The 26212-nt window shown below is 44.4% G+C and overlaps 1 protein-coding gene and 1 pseudogene across 2 annotated transcripts in view; both read right to left on the bottom strand.

Annotated features, from left to right (window-relative positions):
• CAP2 (cyclase associated actin cytoskeleton regulatory protein 2) overlaps positions 1 to 26212 on the bottom strand; it is a 137274-nt gene that overhangs the window by 30214 nt on the left and 80848 nt on the right. For both annotated transcript variants that reach the window (XM_059398939.1, XM_059398938.1), the window contains 3 exons: positions 5041 to 5184; positions 4631 to 4716; positions 1971 to 2076 (listed from right to left, as the gene is read on the bottom strand). In XM_059398939.1, the coding sequence (XP_059254922.1) occupies positions 1971 to 2076; positions 4631 to 4716; positions 5041 to 5184 (336 nt within the window). The remainder of the gene's footprint in view (positions 1 to 1970; positions 2077 to 4630; positions 4717 to 5040; positions 5185 to 26212) is intronic.
• Positions 16680 to 16752, bottom strand: LOC132018803 (U4 spliceosomal RNA; annotated as a pseudogene).

Here is a 26212-nt window from a genome sequence, read left to right as displayed (position 1 = left end):
AATAATCAATTTAGTTGTATTTTGCAACTGTGCATTTTTGCTTATGGAGAAAACAGAGTAGAAAATAAAAGGAAGTGTTAGTCTATGGAGGCCAATGTTAATGTTTGTACAAGTGTTGGGGAGCAAAGGCAGAAGTCCCATGCTCCTTTGAAAAGTCACAGACTTGGTATTGGTATTAAGCCAACCTCACAGACATCAATATTCCAGATGAGAGTTAGGACCTAGACCACGACCACTGGGAGAACGAGAGTTCTACCCTTGAATGGAATTCACAAGTTTGCCACTTTGTTTTCTCAATATTAACTCCAGTCGGACCATCCGCTTTGACCATTTAAAGGTAACATTCATTTCTAACAAAAGGAAGTTTCCACGGAAAGGCTTTCTACAACAAGTGCAGACACTTAAAAGGACAAGGAAGAATCTAAGAGTCCCCGACCTCCAAAATTTTTAAAGATTATATTTATTTATTTTAGAGGGAGAGAGAATGCGTGTGCGCCTGAGGGCGGGGGAAGGGGGGCATGGAGAGGAGAGAGAGAGAATCACGATCAGACTGCCCTGCGTGTGGAGCCCCACCTGGGGCTCGATCTCACGACCCTGAGATCATGACCTGAGCCAAAATCAAGAGTGAGATGCTTAACTGACTGCGCCACCCAGGCGCCTCTCAAACCATTTCAAACCATATACTGAGTACTTGCTCTGTGCCAGGTACTATGTTAGGGGCTGGAGACAGAGATCAGTTTCCAACTGAGTGGGAGAGCCTCCAAAACACACGCATACAAATGACAACTGTATGAGCTCATGGCTATGGCTGAGCTATACTCAAGATACGAAGGAAGCACGGAGGAGAGGCATCCATTCCCGGGAAGGTCATACAGCGCGACATATGTTTGGGACATTGCAAAAAGGGCTAAACCATCTGAGATCTGAAGACTTTAAAACGACGACAATCGGATTTGATCTGTGTGTATTCAGGGTTCCATAATTGTCTGGCGGTGCTGGGAAGCAGTGAGAGGCGGGAAGAGAGGACAGTCGAGGCTGGAGATGAGGGCAGGGCCAAGGTCATGGGCAACATCTCAAAGGCTGGGACTTTATTTTATGACCAAGATACTACTCAAAGCACCAAGACTGCCCAAGTAATATTCAAAAATATTATTCAAAAAATCTTGAATGCCAAAAGAGAAATTTAAAACATACAAAAGGACATTTTTATTAGTCATTCTGTCTCCTTAAAAATTTTCAAACCTTTTTCAAAACCTTCCTGTATCCTTTAATTTTTAATCACAGTTTCTTAATATACATGCCATCTTAGTGCTCAAAACCTTTTGCGTTCTATCACACTGGCTGGTCAATCATTTCCCATGTAGACATCATACATAATAGATTTTATTTATTTATTTTATTTGTTTTTTATTTTTTTAAGATTTTATTTATTTATTTGACGGACAGAAATCACAAGTAGGCAGAGAGGCAGGCAGAGAGAGAGGAGGAGAAAGCAGGCTCCATGCTGAGCAGAGAGCCCGATGCGGGGCTCGATCCCAGGACCCTGGGATCATGACCTGAGCCGAAGGCAGAGTCTTTAACTCACAAGCCATCCAGGCACCCCTAGATTTTAAATGTTTATTTACTTAAGTAATCTCCACATCCAACACAGGGCTTAAACTCATGAGCCCAAGATCGAGAGTCTACTGATTCTACCGACTGAGCCAGCCAGGTGCCTTTCCTATATGTTACCTTCAACGACTGAAGAATGTTGGGTTCTTACCATGGACAACTTAACCACTTTCTTTCTGCTATCCTATAGGCAATCTCCAGACTGCTCTATGACAAATGACACTTGCACAGTTTCCACATACCTATTTTATCTTATGCTTTCCTTGAGGTCAATTCTAAGGTGTGACATTTCCAGGCAACCAGAAATGAATATTTCTACAGAGTTTCTTTCCCTGGGCAGCAGGAGGTGTGGCACTTACGGTTTTGCTCCAAGTAAGGCCGGTGGTGTGGTGTTCCTTGATGTACGCTTGCAGCTCGCTCCAAATGCTCAAATACGACTTCACCCAGTCCACGTGGCGCAAATCACTTTGTTGTAAAAGAGGGTGGAAGAGAGTAGAGTTAGGATCGAAAATAAAATTTAAAAAAGATTGGTGGGAACATGGTAATCCAGTAACTAAGACCCTGGAGGATGCTGGGCCAATAGTCCTTCCGGTTCAGTCCCTGTGAACCAATTCTAAAAAGGACCCGACAGGCCGGTGACCCAGGTCTCTCCTGAGATGAGCCAAGTGTCCTTTCTGAGCTCCAGGCGTGGGGCAGAGAGGACCACTGGGAGCAGACCCGGCAATTCAGGCCATGCGTCCTCACGGGATCTCTAACAGGGAGATGAATGCGGAGGGAGGCCACTTCCTTCTGTACTGTTTCTGATGCAAAATGAAAAGCAAAGTGCTTTCAGAAAGGAGAATGGTATTGGAAAAAAAAAAAGTCCCTTGGCTGGTTTTCTAATCTGACTGAATTATTTGGCCAAGAGAGTCATGAAATTAGAGTATTTTAGAGTGGTGAGGAGGGTGCTGTTGCAAGGAGAAGGTTTCCTACAAACAGGGAACACCCTGTTCAACATGGAGTTGTAGGGCTGGGCACAATCGCTCAAACACGTGTTTCCCAAACACAGAATGCCTGAACTCTAGGAGGGGAGCTCAGCATTGTGGCTGTGTGTTTTTTTTGTTGTTGTTTGTTTGTTTGTTTGCTTTCATAATAGCTTTATTGAGATATAATTCAAATCCCATACAATTTACTCATTTAAAGTGTATAATCCAATAGATTAGGTCAACAGAGTCATGCAACAGATGCCATGGCCAACTCTCTAGAGGGTCCACTGAGTGAAAGTAGAAAGTCAAGCTTCCCTTTTCAATCCTCCAAGGCTCCTTGGAATCCTTTCAATTTTATAACATTACATCACCTCAAAAAAGAAATCTCATATCCATCAGCTGTTACTCCACATTTCCCCCAAACTTTCCCAGCTCCAGACAGGTGCTAAGCTACTTTCTGTCTCTCTAGATTTGTCTGTTCTGGAATTTCATATAAATGAAATCATTCAATATGTGGTTTTTTTGCATTTGACTTCTTTCACTTAGGATATTTTAAGGTATATCCATGTTGCTCTTGTATCAATACTTCATTTTCTTAATGACTGAATAACATACCATTTTATGGATACACATTTTATCTATCTGTTGCCATTGACTAACAGTTGGGATTGTTTCCACTTTTTGGCTATCATAAATAAAGCTGCTATGAACATTTGTGTCCAAGGTTTTGTGTGAACATGTTTCATTTCTTTTGGAAATACACCTGCGAGTAGAACTGCTGAGTGTGTCTGCTTTTTGCAGTAAAAAATATCAGTACCTATTTCTTAAACTGAGTGGTGGGCATAGAAGTCTTTTTTTGCATTTCAACGGTATCTTTTGTATATTTTACAAATATTCTTTCACAACTACTCTGTGTTTATTAAAATAAAACATAACCTAGGGGCGTCTGGGTGGCTCAGTGGGTTAAGCCTCTGCCTTTGGCTCTGGTCATGATCTCAGGGACCTGGGATCGAGTCCCGCATCGGGCTCTCTGCTCAGCGGGGAGCCTGCTTCCCCTCATTTCTCTCTGTTTGCCTCTCTGCCTACTTGTGATCTCAGTCAAATAAATAAATAAAATCTTAAAAAAAATAAAACATAACCTAAAAGAGAAATAGTCAAGTTTCCTTCAACCTGGGCCAGCGAGTGAGATGCAGGAGCCCGTGCATTTGCTGGACGAGGAGCACTTCGGCTTCTACCACCAAGGGCTCAAAGGGGAATCCACTCGTGAGCCCAGAGCCCAGGGGATGAAACTTTATTGCTTTTATTTTTGTCCCATTCCTGCCCAGAGTGACTAGCCATCAGCCACATCACATTTAGCTAGGTGTTCACAGGGCCAGCCATGACATTACGTAGGAGAGGGGAAGAAATCCCATGACGTCCCCTGAGTAGTTGAGAGACACAGCACAGGTCTCTACTTGATCCCATTTTCCATTCCAATACCAGTTTAAGTGTCTCTAGGATCTATTATTCGTACTGTAGAATAATAGCTTGGTTTGGACTCATCAGCACTGCTTTTTTTTATAGATGTCTCTCTGTCCACCCCAATTGTATTTCGTTTTAACGCACTCGCTGGTCTCCCTTCCAGGGGCCTGGTTAATTGCCACATCTCCTTTCTGCTGCTCATTTACACTTCCTTTCCTGATGTCTCCTTTCTTCTCTCCACACTCACCAACCCTGTCTTGGGCAGCATAAAGAGTTGTGACCCTCTAGGGCGGGTCCCTCCCGAGCCATCACAGAGCTCTGTGGCTGTTGCGGAAACACACATGGGGCGACACACGGACTCAAGTAGGGAGTTTATCATCACAAGAGAACTGAGCCAGACTTTCTAATGCGCATACATTATCTGGATAACGGACCTCACTTCCCACTTGGCTTCGGCCAAAGATGGAATATTTCCTTAACATTTCCCATCAACTCACCTTTGAAAGGAATCAGGGGTGAACTACATGAAGCTTTGGGACAAATGTCTGACAAGCAAGCACCTGAGAATTTGGCTAGTAAAGGAAGGTACGTACCTGTGTTTGTAGTCCTTTAGGACCCTGTTAGTGTAAAAGGTGGCGGCGTCATTCATCTCCTTGACATAAGGTCCGGGCTTAGGGGACTGAGAGAACAGGACCATCACCCAAGCATAGAAGGAAAAAGAAAAATAGGATAAGAAAGAACATGCCTTCAAGATGAAGAAAAGCCATGGAAATATTGAGAGTCAGGAGGCAAACATTTTGCTCTGTAAAGGGGTGGCGGTGAGACATTTCCACATCTCAGAACACAAAGTCCTGAACTGTAACATGGTAAGAAAGGTCTGGGGCATTCACCCCGAGAGGAATTCCCTGCAGTGTAACAGACAGAAGGAGCCCAAAGGTAGCTAGGAGTTCCCCGAAACACCGCACTTTGGAATGGGGTGCCATTCCACGGGGACAGGACTCACCACAGCTATCCAGCCGAGGGCAGGGATGCTTTCGCTGACGGCTGAGAGATGATTGAACATTTTACTCCCCCGGTTTCTCTCTCGGAAAGTCTGGATTTCCTGAATCTTTTCGGATATCGGTTTCAGAAGCGCAGCCACGTCCTTCTGCAAGCAAACATTGAGCACTGTGACTAAGGGCAGAACAGAAGCTCGGGCGTCTACCCAGCATGGCCTCAGCAGGAGTGCTTGGGACCTGTCATCTAGGGGGGCTTCCAGAATAGGACGGGCTGTTGTTGTTGTTGTTAGGGGGAAGACTATTTTCATTCTCAGAAGTACGAAAATGGTGCATATTTTTAAGATTATTACAACTGTCCTCTGGAGACATGGACGAAATCCAGCCCTATGAGACGGCCCCTGTTTTAGAGAATCCGGGAGGGACCACAGGGACACGGAGCATGGTCAGCGTCATATTTCCAAATGAAATGCACAGATCACATGCTGGAATGACACGGGTCTAAAACCAGGGTGGGTGAGAGGTTAGTCAAAAGGTGTGTTCTCGTTCCTGTGGGCACCGATGTGAGGGAGGGTCCTCGGTTTGACCACAGTTCCTGTAATCCATGTGAAAAACTGGAAATCTTCCATGAGGATCTTTTCAAGAAAATGGATTTGCTTATATTTACTGTTATCTGGGTCTGGTTTGGCTTTCTACATTGTGCCCCATGAACGTGGCCAACAACCACTGGTTACTCTGGCTTCTGATTAATTAATTCAAAAACTAACTTCCTTAGTCATATAAAAACCAATTTTCAAAATTATGTGAGCTGAGGTAAAGAGGTGACTGGAACACCTCCCCATCCATCCTTCTAGCAAATATATATATATAATATATACATATATATTATATATACATACATATATATATATATATATATAATTATTATTTTTTAACGTGCTCCAAAGAACTAGAAACGGTCTGTACTTCAGCTTTGTAAAAGTCACTGAAGACGTTCTGGCAATATTTCACTAAATCTCGTTTGCAGGAAGAAAAGTGGAAAATGTCCTTAAAACTCCTTCCTGTCTTTAATTGAGAATTCAGAGCAAAGGTTTTCAACCTCGGCCACACACTGAAATTACCTGAGAGCTTTGAAAAACAGAGGCCTGGGTCCCCCCCTCCCCCCCAGACTGTGACTTAACAGGTCTGGAGGTAGCCTGGGGCGGGGGGGGGGGCGCGGGTACGGTGCTGGGAAAGTGCCCCAGGTGTAGATTTTAATCACTGCTATGGTGGTGGCAGCTGTTTCTGCCAGGGACAGCAGACCATTAGGGAAGAAATCGCTTTCAGCCACAGCTGTTTCCAGACCTCACTTTCCTTCTGTACCCCTTTCCCTATAAGAAATGCATGTAAGGGCTTTGGAATTAGAATGACATCAGTTCAAATCTCAGCTCTTCCACTTACTACCCAAGCGACCTTGATCAAATTCCTTAATCTGAGTCTTGGTCTCCTCATCTGTAAGTCAGAGATAGTAATACCTATAGCCCATAGCTACAGGAGATACAGCATTTTAAGCTTCTGGCACATGGGAGGCACACAATAAATGGATATGATTATTATTACTATTATGCAATTCGCTCAGACTGGAGGCAAAAGGGCTGTCCTCTCTCTAATAGGTAACACTCAAATAATGTCTGTGCATTCAAGATAATAGAGGCTCCAAAGAAATATCCACCTAAGCTAACGGGGTTTTAGGATTATGGAAGTCCAAACCGGGTCATCTAGTTCAGCTTTGGACCAACCCATTCAAGTAGGTCACAGTCAGTGTTTCCCTGTGGCCGTGTGTGTGTGTGCGTGTACTGGTGTGTGTGCATGTGTGTACTGAACCACACAGTACAATGTATTTCTCGTTATGAATTTCAGTCTGAAAGTTTCAGAAGCATGGATCGAATCCAATTCCCCAATCTCACATAACTAGGAGACAAGATTAGCTAGCAAGCGTTGGCTGAGCTGAAGCTGGAACCCAGGTCTTCTAAGAAGCCCTGAGAAAATTCTCTGCATTGCGTGCTCAGAAAAATATGGTTCACTCCCCAAACACAAGTTTCTTCTCTGCCAGCAAGACTAGGGAAAGGTATTGTGAAGATATTAAGGGCTCAGGTCTGGAATGAGACTACTGGGGTTCAAGTCCTTGCTGGCCAGGGTATTAGGCTTTTCTTTCCACACATGTGATTCCATGGTCTCCTCTGCAAAACAGTCTTGGGAATGGTCCCTACTTCACAAGACTGTTAGAAGTAAATGAGAGGGCACGTCAGCACCTGGTACAGAGTTAGGCATGTTGGGTGTTCAGCAAACGGGGTGGGGGGTGATCCTGGGTATCTGCCAGTGAAGCCTCTGACTGACCAGATTCACTGACCAGCTCCTTCCTATCACTTATATGCAAACACAGGGAGAGAGATTTCCTAGCTGGGATATGCACTTTTTAAATTTATCCATGTTGAAGGAGGAGAAAAACAAAAAAGGTTGCCGTAGAAGCTAGCCAGGTCTTGTGGAAAATTCAAGAATACCTTTCTGCTTTCTTGCTTACCCTTAGAACCATTCAAAAGAAAAGATTTTATAGATTTGGCAGGGAGACCCTGACTCAGAGTTGTTAGTGGCTGAACTGTGTCCTTCACAAATCCAGATGTTTAAGTCCTAACCCTGGTACTTCAGGACATGTCTGTATTTGGAGGTAAGGTTTTTTTTTGTTGTTGTTGTTGTTGTTTTTTAAGATTTTATTTATTTGTTTGACAAAGAGATCACAAGCAGGCAGAGAGGCAGGCAGAGGGGTGGGGGGAGCAGGCTACCCGCTGAGCAGAGAGCCTGACGCAGGGCTTGATCCCAGAACCCTGAGATCATGACCTGAGCAGAAGGCAGAGGCTTAATGCACTGAGCCACCCAGGCACTCCTGGAGGTGAGGTCTTAAAAGAGGTAATTAGGTTAAAATGAGGTCACTAGGGTGGACCCTAACCCAAAAGGACATAGACGTGTATGAGGGAAGATCATGAGAAGACACAGGGAGATGCCCCCCTTCCATAAGCTGAGGAGAGAAGCTTTAGAAGAAATCAACCGCCATCTTGATTTCCCACTTCCAGCTTCCAGAAGTGGGAGAAAGTAAATTTCTATTGCTTAAGCCACCCAGTCTGTGGTACTTCATTCTGGCAGTTCTAGCAAACTAGTGTAAGGGGATAACGGCTCTACAGGAGAGGAAAACAGGTACTCTGAACCCTCAACAGCAAACAAACCTCTTCCTGAAACAACCCCCTCCCAAACATTCCCTGCCCAAACACAACTCTTCCATGTTTGCTTCTTAATGGCTGCCAAAAGTCAGGTTTGAAAGCTCTCCTTGGAATTTTACTTTTTATTTATTTATTACAACATTTAAAAAATTAAGTACACACTACCCCCGACGTGGGGCTCCAACTCACAACTTCAAGATCAACAGCTGCACACTCTATAAAGTGAGCCAGGCAGGTGCCCCTGGAAATCCACTCTGAGAAGGGAAATATTTCCCTCTTCAAGGGCTTCTTTTTAGTCCAAATTCAATACCCGTTTGAAGGTGTGTTATAGGTACTTCCAGAAGGCAGCTGATTTTTATTTATGGCATAACTACTAAAAAGCATTATTCTGATTTTGTCTAACAGTTTGCTAAGTTATGATATTCTTGCTGCAATGACAATTTTGAGAAAGGCCAGAAAATCTGAATCATTGGTGATAACTGGCTTATTGCCTCAAGGGGAAAAATAACCAGAATCACTGTATTTACAATGTTAGATAGATTTATTAAGGCCATCTTCGTTTATCTTCAACTTCCCAAGAACAAACTCTAAGGTCTGAGGAGACAGGGTATTCTGGAAGATATTTTATATTGCTTATCTGATGAAAGCATCATAAAGATTGAGAAAGTTTTCTCGTGCCTTAGTTTGGGAATTGCTCTAAGAACTGTCCTCATTAAAAAGAAAAAAAAAAAAAAAAACAAAAAAGAAAGAAAGAAAGAAAAGAAGGGGAAAAAAACCAGGCTCAGAGATCTAAGTACGACAGCTATTTGCACAACCTCAATAAACAGTATAGCTTTCATTCTGTGCCAGTAGATTTCTCCCCTACTTCAAACTAGGCTTACATTCTCCAGCTCATCCTGAACTTTCACAGCTGGAATCAAACACAGAGAGAATATTCGGGTGATGGTGTAGATTTCTGTCAAGGCTGATCCTGTGGGGATGTCAGAGGAAATGCAAACAGGAGAGGTGATTAATTAGAGGTATTTCCACCTGTTTGGGGAGTGAGCCTGTATCAGGCACACTTGATAGATACAGGCTGAAAGGCAGATGTCAATCAGCACTGCAAAAGGGCTTTCCACTCACAGGAGGAGATACATTTACCAGAGGCGTCCTCGTTTTGTTTTATTTTTTTTTTTTAAATGGGTGTCCTGGCGATGGCCCCTCAGAAACATCTAGCAATTACTGCACTGCAAAGAGGACCTCGAAAAGAAAGGAAACCATTTTGCAAGACTCAAAGGAAGAGTAAGTGGAAAGTCCTGCCTGCCCTTCCCCTTGGTTCTCTGGGCTTCCACAGAAGGAGAGAACATTTCAAGATTCAATGTCTTTATGACCCTAGTGTCTGCTTTAAGGTTGAAGAATTGAGACCCATTATCTGCTTCATCTCAGTTTAGCTCCAGAAATAATTGTTTTGCAGAAAGTAAAATTAAAGAGCTTTATCAGCAAGCGCCGGAGAAACTTTACCCAAAAAGGAAAACCAAATTTCCACGCACGCTGTTTTGTAAGGGAATGAGTAAACTCTGGGACTTTGACCTCAAAGAAGTGTCACTGAGTGAAAGCAAATAAGCCTGTTTCTGGAATCCAGGGTTTTTATGTGGTTCTACATCAGGTAGAGAATGGATCAATCCATCGTTACTTCTTTTTAAATAAATTTTTTTTTTTTTGGATTATAAAACATAGCGATGCTGTTTGTGAAACACTGGGGAAAACGTAAGTGACAATAAACATAATTAATTCCACCACATGAAAAAAAGCATGCTAAATGTTTATTTTTTCCTGGTAGATATGCTTATTAGAGATTTCTTCAAAAATAAGAATAATTTACTTTAAAAACACTGGTTATTAAGAACATAAACAAGAGTCCTTGAATTCGAGCAGTTCAATTAAAACAAGCAAGCATTTAAACAAATAAAATCCCATTAATATATATTCTTGGCAAGTACTGTGAGAACTCTGTAATTTTAGAAAGAATGTTTTAAATGTAAATACTGCAAAAGCATTACTGTTATGACTCAGGCAAACTCAACAGCATCAAAGAAAAAATTGGATTTTAAATATTCGAATCCCACTTACATTTAAAATTCAAGAAAACTCGGGGCGCCTGGGTGGCTCAGTGGGTTAAGCCGCTGCCTTCAGCTCCGGTCATGATCTCAGGGTCCTGGGATCGAGTCCCGCATCGGGCTCCCTACTCAGCGGGGAGCCTGCTTCTCCCTCTCTCTCTGCCTGCCTCTCTGCCTGCTTGTGATCTCTCTCTCCATCAAATAAATAAATAAAATCTTAAAAAAAAAAAAATTCAAGAAAACTCACACCAAACAGTAATTCTTAGCCAACCATACTGCCAATTATCAATCATTATTACTGGCTAATGTGCTCTTGTGCAGAGTTTTACCAGTTGGTTCTACATGTGTATGAATTATAGCCCAGAAGATATTTATGGAAAGATATATATCAAAGAGGTAACAAAGATTTTTTTTATCAAATTTTATTGGCTTATTCATATATTCTACATTTTTCAATCCATACATGCATTTCTTCTGTGATAAAGGGAAACATTTTAAAACATATTATCCACTTTTGTACCTTCAGTGATAGAAAAAAATTTTAATAGGGACTATTAAATTGGGGGCGCCTGGGTGGCTCAGTGGGTTAAGCCTCTGCCTTCAGCTCAGGTCATGATCTCAGGCTCTGAGATCAAGTCCTGCATTGGGCTCTCTGCTCAGCAGGGAGCCTGCTTCTCCCTCTCTCTCTGACTGCCTCTCTGCCTAATAAATAAATGAAATATTAAAAAAAAATAGGGACTATTAAATTTACACATATCAGAAAGGATTTGGCCTCTTCCTTCCTAGGAGAAAAGCAGCTTCAGGAAAACATTATCAGAAATTACCAGAATGAATTATGCAGATGAAGAATAGGCAAAAGTTAACCAAACCAGAACAGTATTTGCTTCTAAAAATATATTTATTTGGGATGTGCTAATAAATGAAGTGATTGTTTTCATCATTTTAAGTTAGGAGCAAGTATTTTTTTCTCAGAAACATCAATTCGACCTAACCTGCTTTGGTGCAATTATAGACATTTCCCTTCATGTTCCTCTTACATGAAAGTTTCCCACTGTCCAGGAACACTTTGGAGGCTCAAGAATATACCTCATGGAAAGGCTTTAGAAATGTCTGTACATTTAAGACAACTTGTACATTTAAAACATCTGCAAAACTGTCACAGGAGTGAACCTCAATAAACAAAACTCATGAAGTCCGCAAATGTACCCAATGCCGTGTTAGCTGTCATTATATTATTGTCATTTGTCATTATATTGCACTATAATGGAATATATTGCATTATATTCCTTGGAAAATATATATATTTTTAAGATTTTATTTATTTATTTGACAGACAGAGATCACAAGTAGGCAGAGAGGCAGGCAGAGAGAAAGAGAGAAGGAAGCAGGCTCCCTGCTGAGCAGAGAGCCCGATGCGGGACTCGATCCCAGGACCCTGAGATCATGACCTGAGCCGAAGGCAGCGGCTTAACCCACTGAGCCACCCAGGCGCCCCGGAAAATATTTTTTTATATGCTCATAAGGACTTACATTCCACATGTATATCTCATTTTAGGGTTTACTAAACTCTCTTTAAAAATATACCTAAGGATCCCAAGGGCTTTTTTGCTTGTATTTCTTAAAAATCATTTTTAAAGAGTAAAACCATAAAGACTTGGTCTCCTTGGGGGAATTAATTGTTTTGGAGAGTTGCATTGTTCTGATACCTAAGAGAGAAGCTTCCAACGTTTGAAAACTCCTACTTAAATTTTTAATGCGAATCTTTCAACATCCATTATACTCATCAGCACTTTCTTTTTCAGTAGTTTCTTTTAAAAGCAAACAATTTCAGACATACATAATAGCATAGAGACTAAAAGAAAGGCATCCATGTATATGAAACATAATTTAATATTGCACAGTGGGGAGCCTGGATGGCTGAGTTCGTTAAGCAAATGCCTTTGGCACAGGTCATGATCCCAGGGTCCTGGGATCGAGTCCCACGTCAGGCTGCCTGCTCACCAGGAAATCTGCTTCTCCCTCTCCCCATGTCCCTGCTCTCTCTCTCCCTTTCTCTCTCTCAAATAAATAAATAAATAAATAAATAAAATCTTTTAAAAAATATTGCATCAGGGTCCAGGATCATCACTATGCTCTTCCTTTACTGACATTTGCTAGGGAACAGCTGCAAATACAGAGTTCTGGAGCCTGGGACAAACTACTTAGACTGAACCCCAGGGAAGGCACTGAAGCTTGATGTCAAACTTTCTATTTTTCTCATAAAGGTAGAACAGTGCATTTGAGGTTGCAAATTGCACATTTTTTAAACAGAGGTATAATGGACGTGAAACATCATATTAGTTTCAGGTGTGTAACAATGATATGATACTTCTGTATATTGCTAAAAAAAATCACCCCAAGTCTGGTTCGTAACCATCACCATATATAGTTACGAAATATTTTTCTTGTGATGAGAGGTTTTAAGATTACTCTCCTAGCAACATTCAAATATGCAATGCAGTATTATTAACTGTAGTCACCATGCTGTTTGTTACATTCTCAGGATTTACTTATAATAGAGCTGGAAGTTTCTACCTTTTAATCCCCTTCACTGGTTTTGCCCCCCTCCTCCCCTCTCCCACTGGCAACTCCCAGTGTATCTTCTCTATGAGCTTCGTGTTTCGGTTTTGTGTGGTTTTTTGTTTTGTTTTGTTTTGTTTTTTGATTCTACATATAAGTGAGATCATCTGGTATTTCTCTCTCCCTGATTTATTTCACTTAGCCTACGGGCTCAAGGTCCATTCATGTTGTCACAAACGTCAGAATTTCATTCCTGTTTATGGCCGAATAATACTCCATTGTGTACAGATTCCCATTTGCTCATCTGTCCTGATTGACACTCAGGCTGTTTCCAAGCCTTGACTATTGTAAATAATGCTGCAATGAACACGGGGGGTGCAGCTTTCTCTTCACATTAATAAAATAATTAATTTTTCTCTTCACATTTCGTTTTCATTTCGTTTCATGAGAATTGGCCGGAAAACGCCCGGCCAACTCGCTTCGGGCGCCACATGTCTGCAGGGCCGCCCCCTGGGGCTGGCCCGGCATCGGTAGTGCTCCAGTCCGAACCCCGCCAGAAACCGATCCCGGTTTTAAATAAGGCTTTGAGTGTTAAAATATATAATTTTAAAATATATAATTTTAACACTCAAAGCCTTATTTACGATTTCAGGGCCACTGACACTGGGCGATAGATACACTGTCAATCCCCACTTAGAGTTTCTGTCTTTAGCACCGTTCACGCATGTGAGCCTTAGCTCTCATCATCTCTAGTTTGTGTGTGCAGTAGCTGAAGAAGTCTTCACTTTAAAACCTACAATCGATTCATCAGAACAAGAGCACAGTTCTGCTGGCATGATACGCGGGCCACAGTTTTCGTTAAGCTCTCAGTGTTTGACACGTCTTAGAAGAGGAGCTACGCCATACAAAAAGCAGAGTTCGGTAGAAATCTCACTGTTTACACAATGACCCACAACAGCTTGTGTCCTTATAATACCTTAGATATCCTGAATGCCGCTGCAACAGTGGGAGTCAGGAGAGGGAAACAACAGCAAAACAAAACAACCAACCAACCAAAAAATGCTGTAACATTAACTGTTCCCTCAGGTTGAGATTTATTGTTTTCATTATAGCTGTTCTGATAGTCTTTCTTTCACTGGTAGTGCAAAAAGAGATCAGTTGAGCCAGAAAAAACATGTCTTTGCATTTATGCATGGGTATGCAGGCTGAAAAACGAACGTGGGATACCCAGGAAGCTCTAGTGTATCTCTCCTGTTTGATCGGATTCGACAAAACGGGTTCCTCGAAAATGCTGGGTTCATGGCAGGGATGTGGGATTAGCTGGATTATTTGAGATCCAGAAAGAAAGTAGAGGGTCAACAATGGGCAATGACATACTAAATCATGGCAGAGAGAAACCAGAAAAACACACTAAGTTGAAAAGCAACAACCTAAGCTGGTTATCCACAACAAGCTTGAGAGAGTAGACCAGGTGACCAGGAACCATCTCATCTTGCACTTTGTCATGTTTTCGGCTTATTTTATGGGCCCAGCTGAGAAGATACCAGCTCTTAACCTATCTGGGGAGGCATCACCTGGCTTGTGACAGTGACCACTTTTGTAATCACCTATAATTTTACTGTACAGGATACTGAACATCAATGCTGAACAGCAGAACTCATTTTGTGCTCTACTTAAAAGCACAGGGACTTCACCAACAATCTCTAAGGGGTATAAAACCTGGAGAAAATCGCCAAAACTGTTAGAATTCACCAGCTTTATAAAATCTAAAATATATGGTGACCAGAAATTCGTTCTTTGAAATGCAAAAAACAAAAACATAAACATACAATACTGTACTGCCATTAGTTTCTCTACCAACATTTGTTGAGCACTGACTGTATGCCAACACCATACAGTCACCACTTGGGTCTACTCTGCCGTGATAAATCTCAGTTTTTAAAGTATCTTTTTTTTTTTTAAAGATTTATTTATTTAATGAGAGAGAGCACTGAGCAGGGAGCCTGAGCCAGAACCCTGGGATCATAACCTGACGCGTAACTGACTGAGCCACCCAGGGCCACTAACTCTCAGTTTAAACTACCAAAGCTCTATGTGAAAAATCCTAGCCCACTCAGAAGCTTCTACTGGGTCACTGTCTTCCCCCTGGATAAGTGGCCCATGGTAGAAGGCTGGCCAGATCTCCCTGAGATTCATTTATGCAGAATGTTGCTGAGATGACATAAACCCATTGTTTCCATTTCAAACTCAAGAGATGCAAAGTCTTTCAACAACTACCCAGGAAGTCTTAAGGTAACCCATCTGGTAAGTGAACCATTACTGTATCAGGGTACTGATGCTTAGTTCCAATCATTCTTTTTTTTTTTTTTTTTTTTTATTTATTTGACAGAGAGAGAGAGATCACAAGTAGGTAGAGAGGCAGGCAGAGAGAGAGAGAGGGGAGGAAGCAGGCTCCCTGCTGAGCAGAGAGCCCGATGCAGGGCTTGATCCCAGGACCCCAGGATCACGACCCGAGCTGAAGGCAGAGGCTTTAACCCACTGAGCCACCCAGGCACCCCAGTTCCAATCATTCTTAATTAGAAACCAGCTTTTTCTTTAAGATTAGCACAATCTCCGTAAGATTCTACTGTCTGCTTTTATCAAGAATTATGCTTCCCGCTGGGAATCCAACAGACCACTGGCCCCAGTTTGGGGAACAGCCCCGCACCAAGTGCTTCTTGGTCCAGGGAGGTTGGGAGAATTCCACATACGGTATCCCCCTTTGGGCACTTCATGACTCCTCAGGATACTAAAGGAGGTACTGAAGGAATCTATTTAGCTTTGTTTAACCTGATGCTCCTCAAGCTTTTTTTTTTTTTTTTTGGCCACGGAACCTTTGCTCTCCCCCATGCCCTCTTCTAGGGAATCTGATATTCTGTGGGACAGAGCGTGGGAAATCCTGCTCCAGGAAGTCTGGGTGGGAGGCTTCCAGGACTCCCAGAAGTCTGCGGGGCTGCTCACTGGGTATCCAAGGTCCCCTCCTCTCCAGTCAGCCTTGCTCATTACCATGGGAACACTTCCCAGGGCATTTAACGGAGGTGAAGAAGCCTCTTCTCCTCATCTCCCTCACACGCACACGCGCAGGCACACACACACACACACACACACACACACACACACACACACACCGTCTTCAGGAGCTAGAATAATCTCTGGGAGGGCTGTTGATGCAGCCCGCCCCCTCTGCACGGAGCCGCTGTCTTCTGCTGCCGTCCCCCCGCCCAGGCCTTTTTTGACCAGCCCCACGCCCACTTCTAATCACTCCCACCAGTCTCACTCCTCTCCCTTCTCCTCATCGTCTCTCCCCTCCTTCTTCCCTTGCCCATGAAACCATGGTGCACAAAGGCAGACTATTTACAAACAAAAGCATTCTTTTCCTTCTGCAGAGCAAAATGATGGCGAATGACGTTTGCTTCTGGTCTTCCTGTCTCGAGCTGTCATTTTCTCCCTGTGCTGCCCCACGGCCATGGGAAGCTTCTTGGTATCCAGGACAGGTTTCTGGCTACTTCCAGGTCCAGAGAAGACCCCGAGCTTTTCCTGATTTAAGGTTTCCTTATACCACACATCTCCTGGGTTCAGTTTTACCCGTGCTTGGAGATTGCTGAGCCTGGTTTTTCACACTGACCCCCAAGGGAAAGTGTGTGAAGCTAGCATAAAACTATACAGCCAGGATGGCTTTCTATGAAACATACGCAGGAAAACCATTCTTTTCAATTAGCAATAATTGCGCCTTGGATAAACCTCATTGGCTATGATACTGCCACTGCGCAAAGCTAGGAAGACCATTCTTCTACCTTTGACTCAGCTGGAAGGTATAAAGCCCATAGATCTTGACTAGGAGATACGGAGATGATTGTATTCATTATACTTCTAGAGAGAGTCCCCTTGTTACGTGTTTGTTTCTTCATTTATTCAACAAATGTATGAGGAGTGCCCTCTACGTGCTAGGGCTGGTCAGACATGTCGGGGTGAGGCAACAGATACAACGGACCATGTGCAGCAGCGAACGATACAGACTTTTCTGTCCCTGCCCTCTTTTGTTCAAGTGGGGTGGGGAAGGAACTGGCTCACACAATGTTGGAGGCGGACACGTCCCAGGATCTGCAGGGTAGGCTGGCAGGCCAGAGACCCAGAAGGGCTCATGGCAGCGTTCCAGTCTGAAGGCCAGCAGGCTTGAGACACAGAAGAGCTCATGTTAAGTTCGAGTCCAAAGGCAGAGAAAAGCTGATGTCCCAGTTTGAAGGAAGGCAGACAGGGGGAATTCTTCCTTACTCAAGAGAGGGTCACGATTTTTGTTCCATTTAAGCCTTCAACTCGTGGATGGGGCCCACCCACACTAGGGTGCTTTATTCAATCTACTGATTTACATGTTAATCTCATCCAGAAACACCCTCACAGAAACAGCTAGAATAATGTTTGACCGAATATCTGAGCACCCTATGGCCTAGTGAAGCTGACACATACAATTAACCATAACGAGAGGAGACAGACAACAGTAAGCGCTGCAGGGGGCAAATACACTCCGTGGGAAGCAGATTTCTGATTAAGGACGATTGGAGAAAGTATCAGTAAGAACAAAGAGTAATAAATGACTAAATTATATAGCATGTTAGGTATTAAAAGCCACTGGGGGAAAAACTGGAGTCAAGTCAGGGGGATCAGAAATACACGTGAAGATGAGTTTCAGTCTAAAATAGGACGGCCGGGGTGCCTGGGTGATTCAGGAGTCAAGCGGCTGCCCTTGGCTCAGGTTAGGATCTCAGGGTCCTCGGATTGGAGCCCCAAGGCCAGCTACTTGTTCACCAGGGAGTCTGCTTCTTCCTCTGCCCGCTGCTCCCCCCTCTCCTGACCTTGTGCTTGCCCTCTCTCTCTCTCTCTCTCTCTCTCAAATAAATAAAATCTTTTAAAATTTTAAAAGAAAATAAAATAGGGTGACCAGAGTTGGTCTCATGAGGAAGGTGACATTTGAATAAATACTTGTAGGAGTCATCAGCCATGGGGCTGTCTGGGAGAAGCAGATACAACCGTCGCCAGAGGAAACCACCGCTGCGGGGGTCCCAAGGCTGGGATGTGTCTGTAGTGTTCAAGGAACAGCCAGCGGACTAGAGGGGCTGGAAAGAGTAGGAGGAAGGGCAAGAGGCATGGGGCAAGAGGTTGAAGAGGAAATAGTGGGGCGCAGGGGAGCAATTCACACAGGCTGTTGAAAGGACTCTGGCTTCTATCTCGAATGAAGTGGAAATCACCACAGAGTTTTGATTGGGGGGATGACATGATGTGATTTTTCTTTTCTAAGGATCACTCTGGCCGCTGTGCTGAGAATAGAAGGCCGGAGGGTTGGGGAGGGCGGGAGCAGGGAGATCCTGTTTGCAGCAGTGTGGATGAGAGACGGAAGCAGCTGGGGCCAGGGTGGCTGTAGGGGTGACTGTGAGAACTAGATTCCGGGAGGGATGTGGGCTGCCGGAGCGCAGAAGGAGTGAAGAATAACTCCTTGGTTTTTGACCTGAGCAACTAGGATGACGTGGTCACTTGAGAAGCAGACACTGAGAAGGAAAAGGTGTTGGGAGGAAGACCCGAAGTTCAAATCTGACACACTGTTGAGTCTGCCCTTAACCATGCTTTCCCAGGGGTCACAATTCACTGATATGGTCTGCAAAGTGGCTCCTGATGTCCTTAACTCCCCTCCCCACTCCCAAGCTCGGTTCCCTTCTGTTTTCCGTTCTTCAACTTGCCTTTGGTTGGAAGCATGTCCTTCCACCTCAGGTCAGGGCAACACGGGGTACAACGGTGCTGCTGCTCAGAAATAAGGATGGTGCCCTTGGTTCACAATCAGCAGGAGGTGAGCTCTGTGCCATTTCTCTCGTGGAGATGGCTTGTCTGAGTCATCCACTCTGACCAGCAGCAAATGTTTGTGACACAATTAGCCTGGATAATGGGTACACTCTGTGGTTGGTGGAAAGATTATTAATTTCCCAGGTCAATTACTCATTACATCCTGAAACTAGCTGGCCCACAGAGAGATTAAACCTTTGGATTTGGCTGCATCTGTACTGTATTTTACTTATTTATTTATTTAAAATTTTATTTATTTATTTGACAGACAGAGATCACAAGTAGACAAAGAGGCAGGCAGAGAGAGAAGGGGAAGCAGGCTCCCTGCTGAGCAGAGAGCCCAATCTGGGGCTCGATCCCAGGACCCTGGGATCATGACCTGAGCCAAAGGCAGAGGCTTTAACCCCCTGAGCCACCCAGGTGCCCCTGTACTGTATTTTAACTAATCAAAGTAATGGATGGAGACCTACTGTTAAATATGGCTGATTTAGGGGCAGACCCAATCATGTTGTAGGAGTGTGTGCTGATGATCTAGCTTGCTATTTTTAAAAAGATTTTATTTTTAAGTAGTCTCAACACCCAACATGGGGCTTGATCTCACAACCCTGAGATCAACAGGTGCACCCTCGACCAACTGAGCCAGCCAGGCGCCCCTCACATTTTTATGTCACAGCACTTGTCACATTATGAATGAACAGACAAATTAATGCTGTAATAATAATGAACCTTCTGAGACGTGAGATGTGATCTGGATAGTAGAAATAAACATATCTACCTAAGGTGGCAATAGTTTATCCTATTTTGATATGTTTTTTTAATTCATAAGTGAACAAAATTATCAGATATTTTCTTTCATGTCTTCTTCCTCTTTTTCTTGCATGGCATCCGTCTTGACCTTATCAAGCTTTTTTGTCCTTATTATCCATTAAAATATATCTCAAGCCCCTGATAAGGGCCAGTTATAATCCTAGCTATTCGGAATACATTAGTGGACAAGAAAGACTTCCTCTAGGTTTATAAGTAGTAAACTGGGCTCCTGGGTGGCTCAGTTGATTAAGCGACTGCCTTCAGCTCGGGTCATGATCCTGGAGTCCAGGGATCGAGTCCCGCGTCAGGCTCCCTGCTCAGCGGGGAGTCTGCTTCTCTCTCTGACCTCTCTCCTCTCATGCTCATTCTCTATCTCTCAAATAAATAAATAAAATCTTAAAAAAAAGATTAAAAAAATTGGTGAACTGATCATACAAATACACGTAATCAACACATCATACTATGAAAAAAAGGAATAAAGCAGTAAAAAGGAATGGGGTTGGTGCTGGGGAGTTTTATTAACGTAAAAAGGCTTGGGTGAGACTATTTGGCTGATTGAGATATATGACTGAGAATCTGGTTAATTCTGCTTGTTCTAGTCCGTTGCTCACAAGGTAGCAGCCGATCAGAGTGGAATATGAAATATCAATGAGAAGAAAACAGGAATTGGAAGGGGATAAAAGTTGCCACCACCACCCCCCACTCCACCCGACTGGCTAACCTGACTTCAGCTGCTCGTAAGCTACACTCATAAGCTCCAATTCACTTTCAGTGCCAGACACCCTTGACCTTGGCACGCAGTAGAGCACAGCACGCTTGCTACTGATGAGTATTATAGAATAGAATATGCGAGTTATAGTCCCACTTCCTTAACCACCTTGTGTTAACATTGGTGTGTTACCAATCGTCGTTATTTTCATTATTGAAGTACATTTGGTCAGCTCTAGGCCCTTCTGACTTCCAGTCCGTAGCATTACTTTATCATGTTAAATATACTCAGGGGTTGTTTTGGGGACGACCCTCAACATGCAAAATTAAAATGTGAATATATGTATCCTTACCACGGGGCAACATCATAAGATGCTGGTAAATTTACAGAGAGGGAAAACATGCAAACATTTCCCTTGGTTGGTTTTAGGAGATTTCTCTCTCCAACATCACACGTTCCCATTGCAAACTACAAAATGCAATTTCTGCAAATGAAAGGTTCTTTCTTTGGGATATTTCTTTCCTTCCTGCACATTCAATGCTCCTTCTAGAATAAAGATAGGGACAGGCTGAAGCCAAGAGCAGCTGAGCTAGACAGCCAATGGGACTTGTTCCTCCTCATCAGGAGGCCATGTTAGAAACCCCACAAAAGTCTGCATAAGACCTTGGTGGTGAGCATCTTCAGGAGACCAGTTTCAGGGGGACAAAGACCACGACTTATTGATTGCCTCCTATCGATTAGGCACTGTACTCTGCATTCCACCTCTCATTTAAAAAACACCACAAAAACTTGGAAAAGCTGGCATGATTATTCCTGTTTTGTGAATGAGGGAATAAGGTCAATAAATACTTAGCGACTCGCTCACAGTCATCTGGCTAGAAGTGGGATCTGAACACAGATATATATGGCGCTCAAAGCTTGTCATTAGGCATAACAAAAAAAGCACTGGCTTTGGAGTGGAACACATCTGGGTTTAAACCGCATCTTTCACACCAGTTGGGGTTAACTCCCTTCTGTGAGCCCCAGAATCCTTCTAGGAAAGGAGTAAGAAAGACTCATCCATGAAGCTCTGATGACGCCCGTATAAGACAGTGTGTGTAGAACATCGGACAGACCACAGAAGCCGAAACACGGGAGCTGCTGCCATTTTCACAGTCATCTGAACATTTTACGGACTTCAGACACCGAAGAAATGGTAGGTCACTGATGGCCCCACGGGATGGTGCGGCTCTGTTAAACCTCAGGACTGGTGAAAGGACAGAGTGCAGTGCCCACGAGACACAGTCAAGAGCTTCTAGGACAGGCCCCCTGGATGGGGTCTTCTCTTCTGGAGCCTCCCAGGAAATTGACTCTCGTGCGCCCGGTACCGACTCCACACGCTGGAGCACAGACGGGGCACCCTGACAATCTCGGGAGCACGGAGCAACAGTCGTTGGGAGAAACCACCCAAGCTCAATGCCAGGCGTGACCGTACCACCTCTCAGCGGTTGGCGCCACGCCGGACTCTGAGAACTCCCTGCTGTCAGCGCTGATGGGTTGTTACTGTCTTGCTGATTCTCTTTAAGATGATTTCTCTCATGGCCTTCGGTTTTATAAATTTTAGAATTAATGTCATTTCTAGACTTTTTGGCACCTGTATTTTTCTGTGTTTGCAGGAGTGGGCCATGGGCAGAGGATGGAGGTCCACCTCCAGGGGCTGAAGGCCCCGTTTGCTTTGGACCCATTGGACAGTGGAGTTCCCACACGCCGCTGGCACCAGAGTCAGTCTTGGATTTTAGTCCTGACTCCACCCCTTCTTAAGCTAGTGACACTTCTGGAAGGTATAATTTGAGACCAACTGCACTAACTCGGAGTGCAAACTCCGATGACCAACATGAGTTACTCTTTAGTGAGATGCCACCGAGTGACCCGTACTATGGCTTCTGCCTTGATAGAGGCTCATTCTCGTAATGACTTTGAAGCGAAGTACTATTATCCCATGTTTCAGCAGTCAAGACTGACCGAGGCACACTTCATATTTTATCTCTGAAGTTAATGTTGGCCAGTATCAAGAACGATTTTTAAAAAAGGGAATGAAATTCACTGAACAATTACCAGTAATTGCCTCAAAGACCACATTCCCACCACCGTTCTGTTAACAGCGGTGAGACGGTGCCTTGAATGCAGAGTTACACGCAGTGAGATGTGGTCCATGGTGGGGTTGGGGAGGAGTGGGTCTGAGGCAGGTGGGACAATCCAGAAGGGCCATGTTTGCTTGTTCTTTAAGAAAGAGAAGAGGGGCACCTGGGCGGCTCAGGCCATGATCTCAGGGTCCTGAGGGCATGGGGCTTTCTGCTCAGCGGGGAGTCTGCTTCCTCCTCTCTCTGTCTGCCTCTCTGCCTACTTGTGATCTCTGTCTGTCAAATAAATAAATAAATAAATCTTAAAAAAAAAAAAAAAAAAGGAGAAGAAATGGGAGGGGTGAAGGCATTCTAAAGACTGGGAGAACAGCAGGCAAAAGCAAACAAGCCCAAAAAACAAAACAACCCCTCCCCAAAACCAAAAACAGAGGCATTCAAAGACACAGTGTGCAGGGAACAGCAAATTTTCCAAGGTGGCATGGAACACAAATCGAGTGGGGGAGTTGGGGTGATGAGGCTGTCCAGCCACACAAGGAGGGATCTGCTCCTGGGGAGCCCTACATGGGGTGCTGAGAAATGCGGATTTTGTGAGGACCTTGGGAGGATTTTAGGCAAAGCAGGTCCCCAACAGGAAGCTTGGAATAACCGACCTGACAGGGAGGAGAGGTTCAGAGCAAGACTGGGGGTGGTGAGGGCAGAGCCAAGGCAGACGCAGCACGGCCAGTAGGGGGCGCTTATAAGGTACTGATAAGGGACGGAGAAAGGCAGGAGCTGGGGCCACCAGGAGAAGGGGACACATCTGAGACGAATGTCAGACAGGATGGATTCTGTCTCTTTTCTGCCATCTCGGAAGCAGCCGGCACACAGTAGGCGCTCAATTACTGAGCTGACGGATGAGATGAAACGAGAAGTGGGGCCGGAGGGAGAATGGAGGCGGCTTCCGAGGCTCCCTCCTGGGGGATGCTATTTAAAACCGCAGCTGCCTCCAGCTGATCAAATCAAGGGAAACTGCTGGATCCCATGAGCACCACAGACACGGCACCCTCCGTCCACAGCAGCGCATCCTGCAAGTCAGACGTGACCATGACAATATGGCCCATAAGGCCTTCCAGACACGCTGGGCTTTCTGCACAACCCGGAATGAGAATTCAAGCCCATCTTGCCTGAAACCTAAGGGGCAGAGTGACTTGAGCTAACCTCTGGGTTATGGTCAAGAGTTGATAAGGGAAAATATTTTTAGATCCCGAGCCTTTCATCTTCCCATGTGATGGAATTTGGGATCTTTTTTTTTTTCTTTTTTAAGATTTTATTTATTTATTAGAGAGAGAGAGAGCAAGAGCACAAGCGGAGGGGGAGGGGCAGAAGGAAAGGGAGAAACAGACTCCCCGCTGAACAGGGAGCCTGACTCAGGGCTCGATCCCAGGACCCTGGGGTCATGACCTGAGCTGAAGGCAGATGTTCAACTGCCTGAGGCCCCCAGGTACCCCCTCAATTAGGGATCTTTTATAAGCAGTCTATGGTGTTTTTATGATATCCTTGGCCATGCTCAAATATTATGTTATTTACTTAGATTTCTCACCTGAAGAAATTTGAATTACAAACACTCACACATTCCTAGAGTTTTACTTCTTATTGTTTTGTAGGGTTTTTTTGTTGTTGTTGTTTGTTTGTTTTGTTTGTTTGTTTTTGCTTCTTAGAACATGTTTGGCCATAAACATGGCACATCGCTGTAAGAGGAGGAATTTTATGTTCTCAGAACTGGTACGCTCTACTTCTACTCCCTCACTCTCTGAGCGGTGTGGCACTGTGGATGGTGGCAAGATGCGGAGCTCACTCTCCCCCATCCCTTCTTCCTTTCTCCTTCTTCATTGCCAGAAGCCCTGCACTACAACAGAAGAGCCTGTCATGGAGGTGGGGTTTGTGGGCTACTTCAATAGAAGGTTCTAGAAGTCTCCGATTCCTGACAGTGAAGAGAAAGAGCATTTGGAACAGGGAATAGGAGGCAAGACTGGGGAGACATGGCTGTCTCCTATTGTTCTTTCAAAATACATATGCTTTTTGGAAAAGTATGACTTTGTTAATAATTATTAGCCCCTTGGGGCATCCGGGTGGGTCAGTCGGGGAGGCATCTGACCCTTGATTTCGGCTCAGGGCATGATCTCAGGGTCCGGAGATCAAGCCCCGAGTCGGGCTCTACTCTCAGCATGACGCTGGCTTGAGATTCTCTCTCTCGCAAATAAATAAATAAAATCTTTTAAAAAAGTAATTACTAACCCTCTTAGTTATCAATTAGCCCTTTTTCAGGGTTCCTGCAAATCAACCAAGAGCAATGAAAGGGTTGACAAGAAAAGAGGACAAGCAGACGGGAGGTGGGAGCTTCCTGGCGGGAAAAGGGTAATGATGGGAGCTGAGAGACTGAGACCCACACTCACTGTTCCTGCTGTACCCGGGGCTAGCCCTGGGCCCAGTTCTCACGACCAGCTCCCTTGCCGTCTTGGGCCAGAGTGCCCCTGGCTATCAAGCCTGGCTGGGGGAAGCTGGTGGCACCGGTGACCAGAAACCTGTGCCCTAGGCTGGTAAAAGCCTCATCGATCACTGCAGGTCTCTGGCAAGTTCTGTGATAGGACATCTGTGGGCTCTGGTGTCTCCATCTGTGGATGGTGTGTAACACGACTGTGCATGTGCTCCGGCGGGACATTACACAAACTAAGAGGTGATAAAAGCATTCTGAGATCCTTGAATTGAAAGGTTCTTTCTCCACAGCCACATAGCACGCCATCAGTATTTATGCCGTTTATATTAGGACTCGGGAAGGGGAGTTCCTCAGGACTGGGAAATCTGTGTATTTTACTATTTCTATTTGCTGTTCTACTTCTCTCCAACTCTTTCCCTGCTGAACTCCTCCACAAAACGGGTACTGTCCCTGCTGTATCTGTGCTCTCACGGTGAGCAGAGATATGGGACAATAGCATTTGGTCTTGCATTTTTGATTCATTTAGAAGAATCTTCACACTAGAAAATCAGAAAGAATGATTTTCAAAGGCAGCGAAAGAAAGCTGGTTTTGGTTAAGAACCGTGTGTGTCCTGGGGCACCTGGGTGGCTTAGCTGGTTAACAGTCCTACTCATGAGGGGACCTGGGTGGCTCAGTCTGTTAGGCGTCTGCTTTCAGCTCAGGTCATGATTCCAGGGTCCTGGGATCGAGTCCCGCATCGGGCTCCCAGCTCAGCAGGGAGTCGTCTTCTCTCCTCTGCTCATGTTCATGCTCTTTCTCTCTCTCTCTCTCTCAAATAAATAAAACCTTAAAAAAAAAAAAAAAAGCCAGTCTGACTCATGATCTTAGCTCAGGTCTGAATCTCGGGGTCATGAGTTCAAGCCCCACACTGGGCTCCACGCTAGACATGGAGCCTATTAAAAAAAAATGTCCAAGCAAAGAAACAAACAAAAAAAAGAACAGTCTGTGTCCAGAGAAACAATGGGGACGTGGATCCTGAGACAATGACATAATCTTTCTTCCCCTGTACTAGGGAAAACCCCAGGCGTCTACAGGCAGCTGGGGTGGTCTTAGAACCACTTGCCTACTGAGTTTTCTGACTCAAAAGGCAATTCTCCGGTACTGTTACGGTCAGACCTCCTGGTCAGGCACCTGTGTGTTGCATGCGTGGGACCTAGTTCCCCATAACACTACCCCCACACGTGACGGATACTTACAAAACACACCCTCAGCCCCATATGTATTCTGTTCAGTTTTCCCATTGGTAAAGCACCTGGG

This window comes from Mustela nigripes, chromosome 5 (assembly GCF_022355385.1).
Source record: "Mustela nigripes isolate SB6536 chromosome 5, MUSNIG.SB6536, whole genome shotgun sequence".
Taxonomy (NCBI): domain Eukaryota; kingdom Metazoa; phylum Chordata; class Mammalia; order Carnivora; family Mustelidae; genus Mustela; species Mustela nigripes.
The sequence above is the reverse complement of the archived record's forward strand: the minus strand, read 5'-3'. Positions and strand labels throughout refer to the sequence as shown.